An 8,228-nucleotide genomic window follows, 5' to 3' on the forward strand; every position below is an offset into this window, starting at 1 on the left:
GCTAGTCTAATACAGCAGAAGATACGCACATCGGACAGGAAGTTTTTGGAGGAGCTAAGGAAAAGCTGGAGGAACGCTCCTCGTACGTTCTGGCGGCATGTGAGAGAATTGTACAGCCGCACAATACCGAAAGCAGTTGCGTGACCCTTAATCACTTCAACTGCTCACACCCGAGGGAAGCATGGAGCTGGTGGCAGTGCAAGTCAGAGCGAAGTTCAGCAGCAGCAGTGGAATACCGGAAGAGGGGTTGGATCCGGATATTGGACCGAGACCAGATGTACGAGATTGGCTGGGACAAGTTGGGGATCAGGAGCTGAAAAAGGTTATCAGGCGACTTTCGACTGATTCCGCACCCGGCACGGATGATATCCCAGCGTCACTCCTCAAGAAGTTAGGCCCAGTGCAGCGACAGGCATTGAAAGAGACCCTCAGTACCATTCTGGAGTCAGGGGAAATTCCTGCAGGCTGGAAGCTTGGAAGAATGCTGTTCTTGTACAAAGGTTCCGGCGACTGCAGCAGCTATGCGGCCTATAGACCCTGTGAATCCGGTTCCATACAGGCTGTTCGCTCAAGTCCTGCACAGACGGATACAAGCATGGGCGGAGCGGGAAAAGGTGCCGGGCGAGTTGCAGCAGGGTTTTCGCCAGGAACGACGGTTGGAGGACAACCTGTTCATCCTGACCCATAGCATAGAGCTCGTGACAGGTCAGGGCAGAGAGTTGTGGGCGGCCTTCCTGGATGTGAAGAAGGCCTCTGACTGCGTAGACCATAGAGTCCTGTGGAATCGGCTACACCTCAAGGGACTGCCCGAAGAGGTAGTCGCCGGCTTCACGCGCTCTACACAGAGACGAAAGTAGTTGTTAAGTGGCAGGGCCTCCGGTCTCGTCTGATCGAGGTGCCGCAGGGTCTTCGTCAAGGATGCCCACTCTCCCCACTGCTGTTCATGCTGCTGCTGAGCGACCTGGAAGGCGAACTGGAGCGGTGCGGCGTAGGGTTCGACCTAACATACATGGACGGCGGGCGGGTGGTGCGACAGGTCCTCCCAGGCCTGTTGTACGCATTGTGCTTGTGGCGGGCTAGGAGCCAGACCTCCAGAAGCTGCTGGATGTTTGCACCACGCACGCAGAGCAGTTGGGTCTGCAATTCAGAGCACGGAAGAGCGAAGTGTTGTGCTGGTCCCTTGCCCCGACAGATGTGGAGCCGAAACTGCTGCTACAGGGACACGAACTACCGCGGACGCATAGTTACAGGTACCTCGGAATAGAGCTCACGACACAGCGGGCATACCTGAAAGTCTATGAAAGTCGTCTCCGTGCGAAGGCGCTACGAAACCAATGCGTCCTGGGATCCAAGGCGCTATGGGCATTCAATAGGTTGGAAGTACTGCGCACCATTTGGAAGGCAGCGATGGTGCCGGGAATGACCTATGCGAACGCTGTGCTGTATGTATCGTCGGGGACCCGTGAATGTCTGGAGCGGCGACAAAGAGAGGTGGGACGGTGGGCTCTGGGTGCTCACCGTACGTCCCCGAACAAGGCTGTGCAGGGAGACGTGGGGTGGTCCTCCTCCGAGGCATGGGAGGCAATGGCGAAGCTGACTTTCGAGATGCGCTCGTGGACTCTTGGGGAGGAAAAGCTGGGCCCATAAAGTACAGCGTTGTCTGCTATACTCTGGTATATGTACGCGCTGGAAGAAGAGAGTGCGAGCGTTGAGGAGCAAATACGGTGTGCCACTGCCTACGATCACGGACACCAAAGGCACCTGCTGATGAAAAGGGAAGGTGCAGCAGCGTGTGGTGGGGACGGAGACAGAGCTTTGGAAGACCAGCGCGAAGGCCAAGTCAGCTCTCCGCGGTCAAGCGAGAGATTGTGCAGGAATGCTTCTATGACAACTACCTTGGCAGTGCACTACTCTTCGAGGCTCGGGAGGGGGTGCTGCGCACAAAGAAGTGGCAAGCCCGGATTGCCGGTCAGGTCAATGTGGACATCATGTGCACAATATGTGGGCAGGAAGAAGATACGATCGAACATGTTGTTGTTATGTCAATCACTCCACCCCTGCCAACCGAGTGGATGTACCCTTCCGCAAGCGCTCGGTTTCGACACAGGTCAGCCGACAGTGGGCAAAGCGACCGACAGCGAGGGGAACGAGCAAGAAGCCATATCCAAGGCCAGGGCGGTCGAAACAACAAAACGCCGCCTTGAAAATTGGAGTAGGCTCAAATGATAGGTGGTGGTGACGACATGGAGGGACAGACTCCACCGTAGCATTTCAAGGCTGGCTAGGACTTTGGTGTAAGGTCCGCCCGTTATAAAGGGATAAACCCCAAAATCCAATCCAATCCAATCCTTTTGCGGCTGTCAAAGGCATGGAAGTTGTAGAAGCGTGGTAGTTTGCCATCGTTGTGGCTTTCGTGTGCTGTCGCCAAGCGTTGCAATTTTAGCATGATAAGGCAAGTGCCTTAATAGCTACACGACTGAGAGTTTGCTGTCGAACAAGGCAAGCGTGCGGCGAGCAGGAAATTCGATATGGCCGAGAAGTGCTTCCGACGGTGGTGCAACCAAAAGGAAGCACTGAGGAACACAAGCTGTAAAAAGCGCGCATTCCGAGGCAAGCCGTGCAAGTTTCCTGAACTGGAGGAAGAGTTGCTCTGCTAAGTGATGGAAGCGCGGAACGGCTACCCGTTGACAGCGGAAACTGTGCCACTTCTTGTGGGATGAGCATGCACCAGAGCACAGCATCAGCTCGGAGTCTGAATACTCCGCGAGTGACGATTGAACATAGAATAAATGCCGCTCATTCCGATTGTTGTGTTTTTACTTTAAAAAAGTTTTTCTTCGCACATTGCGTGTATGGGCCGCACCCCGAAAATTGGCCCTCAAATCTGGAAAAAAGTGCGGCCCTTACACGCGTTTATACAGTATTTTAAATGACTCGACCAGGTGGATTTAAATTACTTAGCAACTGGCATGCGAAAGTCTCCATCAGTTACCTCGAATCTGAGTGATTTCAGTGGCGTTATGATCTGAAAGCAAAATACAAAAAGGTAGAGCACCTGGACACCGCAAAGAACATTATGACGAAACACAGAACTAAAGAAACGGGACAGAAGAGAACAAGCTACACAATAGCGTTGACTAGCAACTGAATGCATTTACTGCGCGAGTGCATTAAGTACATGTGAAAAGGCTTGTGCACAAGCAGGAAAATAACACGAAAAGCAAAGGCACTAGGGCTTGTCATCCAGGAATTAAGATATGCCAACTCATGGCATGAGAGGGAGAATGAAGGTTTGCTGACACATGATGCCCCCCTAGCGCACGACAGCACAGGCTGCAAAGGTTTTCCTTTTCCGTGCATCGGAGTAATGCCAAAGGATGATGCACTGAACAAAAAGTGAAACCAAGGGAAATCATTTGAGGCCTGTGCTATTGCGTGTAAGGGTGCATCTTGTGTCAGCAAACCTTCAGTGCTCGTGAGTATCTGTTCTCTCCGGTTCCATTTCCTCAGCGCTGTGTTCCTTCATTATGCTTGGTCACCAACTTGCCCAAGAACGGACCTGAACACTGCTAGGAACACAGGCACAGGTCTTGGTCCATCACCTTAGTTTTTCAAACACTTGCATAGGACTGCTAGTATACGAGCTCATCAAGAATGCAGCATGCTAAAACAAGCTTCCATGTTCGATAACATTCTACAGCAATTTTTTTTTACTACCCTTGCTCACACACGCGTGGGATTTTGGAGACTTCACAGACCCATGGCCACAAACCACCGAAACATTTAGGCAAGGTGGGGAAGCCCAACGCATCAAGACAAGTCAGAAAGGTCTACAAAGAAAACTAGACACACCTCAGTCACTTTCCAATCGACAAGTAAACCACGACCTAGGGCTGTGCATCTACTCAGTTAATCAGATACAAACATGTACCTGGTTCTTCCATAGCTACAGCGCGAAAGATAGAACAAGACAGGACGACAGACCATAGCGCTGTGTTCTGTCGTCCTCTCTTGTCCTGTCCTTTGCGCTGTAACTATGGAAGATCGTCACCAACTCAGCCAACAGCTTGCTTTGCCATACCTGGTTCAACACCAGAGGGTCCTCATCGGCCAATGGATCTTGCAGGGAGACCAGCGGGTGTTTGGTGCGGTCCTCGAGTTCCGCAAACTTCTCGTGCACCTCCTCCCAGCCATCGTCTGCAGCAGAATCCATATGGAAAGACACATATCAAACAAACATAACAACCCCTAACAGCCCGTACTGAATCTTCCATAGACCATGAAGTGGAACTGCAATGCGGACTGAACTTGGTTCCAGTTTTGTTTGGGGATCAGTGCATTCAAGTGCTACATCTTGATCTGTTCCAATGAATGCATGCTTCATGCTAGCAATGCCAAACTATAGCAGCAAGCCGACTGCTTTTTTCGAGACAAGCTAGCCAGGAAGGTCACAATTTTTTATACCTCAGAGTTTCTCATGGGAAGACTTAGTTTTCATGTGCATTTCAGCCAGTATTATGCGAAATGTGTTTGAGTGTATCTCCAATGTTTTTTAAATGTCTTTCAAGAAGCAAACATGTTTTTTATTCTTCAGGAAGCAAGCATTTTGTTATGTTTCCTGAATTTCCATGTTTGACAAAAAAGCTAAATTACAATCCAGTATTTCTCTTCAAGAGCTGCATTATCCTAAACCACGCTCAGCATTACTAACACGAATAGCATGGGGGCACTGTGCATTAACACCTTAGCAAAGAGCAAATTAATGAAATGATGGCCAGCTATCGAGACACAAAGGTATTTTTCCTGGTCAAAAGCTTTTTTGGGAAGGTGTGGAGCTAAAACGTGAAAATTTCAACTTCTCAGATTCAAACAAAAACTGTGAGGTTATTTAAAGAAGACTGGATATACTATTTAGGCGAAAAAATATTTCTTTTCAACTGACATAATGAGCGGCATGTGGAAGGATTAGTAAACATATCGTGAAATGAAAAAAAAAAAAAAGAAAGTTTCAAGAGCATTCAAAACTTACTTCACAGTGTTCAAAATTTTACAGATTAAATTTGATTCTTCCAATGATGGTATTCACTCCTTGGTTAGTTTCACTCAAGAGCAGTGAGTGCACTTTGAAAATTCTAGTTGTGGGCAGTTTTGCAAGCTGTGGCGAATGTTGACGCTTGTCCGGCAGCAAAAGATTTACTGATAAAAAAAATTATTTAAAAATTTTTCCACCAGTAGGTAACCACTGACGTCCTAATCGAAAGTTGTAATTGAAAGGCGCCAAAACCACACACACATGAGAGAAGAGAACGGGACAGAGCACCACTCACAACTGATTTAATTTGCAGAAACCACATACATACATACATGTACAGTCAGCCAGCATCTGCACAAGGAACATATTCACATATATCAAGTCGTACACAATAAGAATCGCTCAAAAAGCTTTTTTTTCCGCCTTATAGAGAGATATAGAACGCTTCAATCAGTTCTCTGGCTTTCACATTGCTACTCCTGGCAAGAATCCGCACCTTTGAAAAACATGGCTCACAAGAGCGTGAAGGGCAGGATCTAGTTTATGATTTATGGGGCTTTAACGTCCAAAAGTGACTCAGGCTATGAGGGATGCCGTAGTGAAGGGCTCCGGAAATTTCAACCACCTGGGGTTCTTTAAAGTGCACTGACATCGCACAGTACACCGACTTCTAGCATTTCGCCTCCAATGAAATTCAACCGCCGCGGCCGGGATCGAACCCATGTCTTTCAGATCAGCAGCCGAGCGCCATAACCACTGAGCCACCACAGCGGCACTGAAGGGCAGGATCTAATATGTATATAAGTGGTTTCTGCAAATTAAACCAGTTGTGAGTGGCGCTCTGTCCCGTTCTCTTCTCTCGTGTGTGTGTGTGGTTTTGGCACCTTTCAATTACAATGATCAATTACCAACTAGCCCAACAAGAAGTTCCCTTACCGAAAAAGTCGGCTGCCTCCATACGGAAGTGAATGGCAGTGTAACGTCAAAAGTGTAACCCCCCCTTTAATCATCAGCATCCCAGTCTGCATGTAAAACTATCTCGAAGTAAACCTTCGCACCCAGAAGCTGGCGTCGGCGCATGATTATCATTGTGAAACTAGATGGCGATGACACTTGTATTTAGTTTTTTGGCCTTTTCCAGCTTATAACTGCTTCATTTTGGGTGAGAATCGTCTCTCCGATTAGAACGTGCTAGCCTACCGATACAGGCCTACTTCTATTTGTTCTCAGTGGCCTTTTAACGGCCTGTTCTTGAATGCTCATGAAATTGATCCCAAATAAAGTAAAAAAAAAAACGGCTGCGGTTTAGCTCTGGTTAAACCTGGAGTGACGCGATAGCTACAGCTGGCCCCGTGGAACTCGCTCAGTCGAATCGCAAAGTCAGTCTTTCGCTGGTCCATTTTGCTGGGCGTTCCTTCTTCATCTTCGTCCCTGGACATGGATTCACTCCCCGCCCACTCGGTTTCGCGGTGCCACAGGTAGCTGCTCCCCACCACGTGACCAACCACGGCCGCCACAGTGGCCACGCTGAAGGCTCGGAATGCTAGCATAATGTAGCTATCACTACAAAATTGAAGTATGCTTCAGCTTCACCTTTAAAAGTGGAACGCGACAGCGTGTTGTAGCGCTGCCAGAGTATTACTCGCACAAGTATACAAAGACATTTCACGAAGTCAAAAACCACAATGCATTCACTAGGTCCAATTTTATTCAGTTCATACAAATGAGCTTTCGTAGAGTGTCCTGCGCGTGCTCGCCTCGCAGTCTGAAAGACATGGGTTCGATTACCCGTATCTCCACAATATTTTTTTAAATTTTGAGGTTTTCGTGTTACAATGCCCACAACGCCGACACCGGCTTTTCTGCGACACGAGCTCCTCAACACTGTTGCATTAAAAATTATAGGGGCGGGGAGGGTAGGGTAAAAAAAATCGCGACTTTTGCCTACAGCCACAATGGCTTGAACCAGTATACCTCAGCTTTTCAGCTGTTTTATTTTATTTATTTATTTTATTTATTGATACTGTCAGCCGTAGGCCGTTACAGGGTGAAAACAGATACATATGTAAGTTATGTCACACAGCCACAAGTATGAACAGTGCACAATTCAAATAGTCAAATTGAAAACGACAGTCATCGCAACACAGCTGTCCTGCACTGCAGATACAGACCTAAAGCACAACCGCTAGCGGGTAAATATTTTAGCTTACAGCCGTCCAATACCACAAATCTGTAAAGTGCATTGTTTATTCTTGGAGAAAGGACGACAAATTAAATCTTAGCAATGTCTTTTGAAATAAACATTTAAAGGCGTGCAAATGCAGGTTTGCTTTTATGTGCTGTACAACATTCCAATCTGGCTATTTTTGCAGTAGAACAGGGATTATTCCTACACCCGAGAAGAAGAGGTGATCAGAAGCGAGACAGAAAGAGCAAGGTTCAGGACGTTTAAGATGTGAGAAATATCTTAGTGATGTGTGTTGGGCAAAGTGCTTCAAATTACATTGCCTAATAAAGCAAATTTTTGCTGCAATTCATGCATTCCAAGCTGCTGTGTCATCAATCAATAGCAAATGGAAGGAGCAAGAAAATGGACAGCATGGTTTTCTCATCGTAATGACTGCAAGCCGCTAAGCAGACTGTCTCCCACCCAGCCATCATGTGGACACAATTCAGCCCACTGACAGCAAACCTTGCAGTGCCAATTATATCAAGTTTGCTTTCAAGGATTCTGACTTGTTTCCTCTGGGCCTACAAAGTTCAAATTAGGTAGCAGGCATACCTCCTTTTCATGAAACTTCGAAGCACCCTCCGCACTTTCGTTCCCTGCAGCTCGTTCGCTAAGTAGGCAGCTTACGCTATGGGCTTCCTGTTTGTTCTGTTGTGCCGCGAATATTATGCAGCCATATAGTAATTCTGGCTGCGCAGATGCAAGCAAGAATTGCGCATAAGCATCAAAACGTGAGGCTCACCAAGGCCCCCTCCAAAGGTCTCATCGTTGAGGGCATCGTAATCTTCTTCGACCTCATCCGTGAAAAGCTCATCTTCATGGCCTAACGGACGCAGCCCCTGGAAAAGTGCGTACATTTCAGGACACACCACACAACACAGCCGAAAAACGGAAGGTATCAAGTATTCATCTGAATGCAATGCAGTACTTTCATATCGGCACAACTCAACGCCACTCATGAGCTGA

At 47.8% G+C, this 8,228-nt stretch overlaps 1 protein-coding gene across 2 annotated transcripts in view; it reads right to left on the reverse strand.

Annotated features, from left to right (window-relative positions):
• Patr-1 (Protein associated with topo II related - 1) overlaps positions 1-8,228 on the reverse strand; it is a 54,497-nt gene that overhangs the window by 45,650 nt on the left and 619 nt on the right. For both annotated transcript variants that reach the window (XM_077638122.1, XM_077638121.1), the window contains exons 2-3: positions 8,005-8,101; positions 4,082-4,197 (exon numbers count right to left, since the gene is read on the reverse strand). In XM_077638122.1, the coding sequence (XP_077494248.1) occupies positions 4,082-4,197; positions 8,005-8,101 (213 nt within the window). The remainder of the gene's footprint in view (positions 1-4,081; positions 4,198-8,004; positions 8,102-8,228) is intronic.

Source organism: Amblyomma americanum, chromosome 9 (genome assembly GCF_052857255.1).
Source record: "Amblyomma americanum isolate KBUSLIRL-KWMA chromosome 9, ASM5285725v1, whole genome shotgun sequence".
In the NCBI taxonomy this organism is placed as follows: domain Eukaryota; kingdom Metazoa; phylum Arthropoda; class Arachnida; order Ixodida; family Ixodidae; genus Amblyomma; species Amblyomma americanum.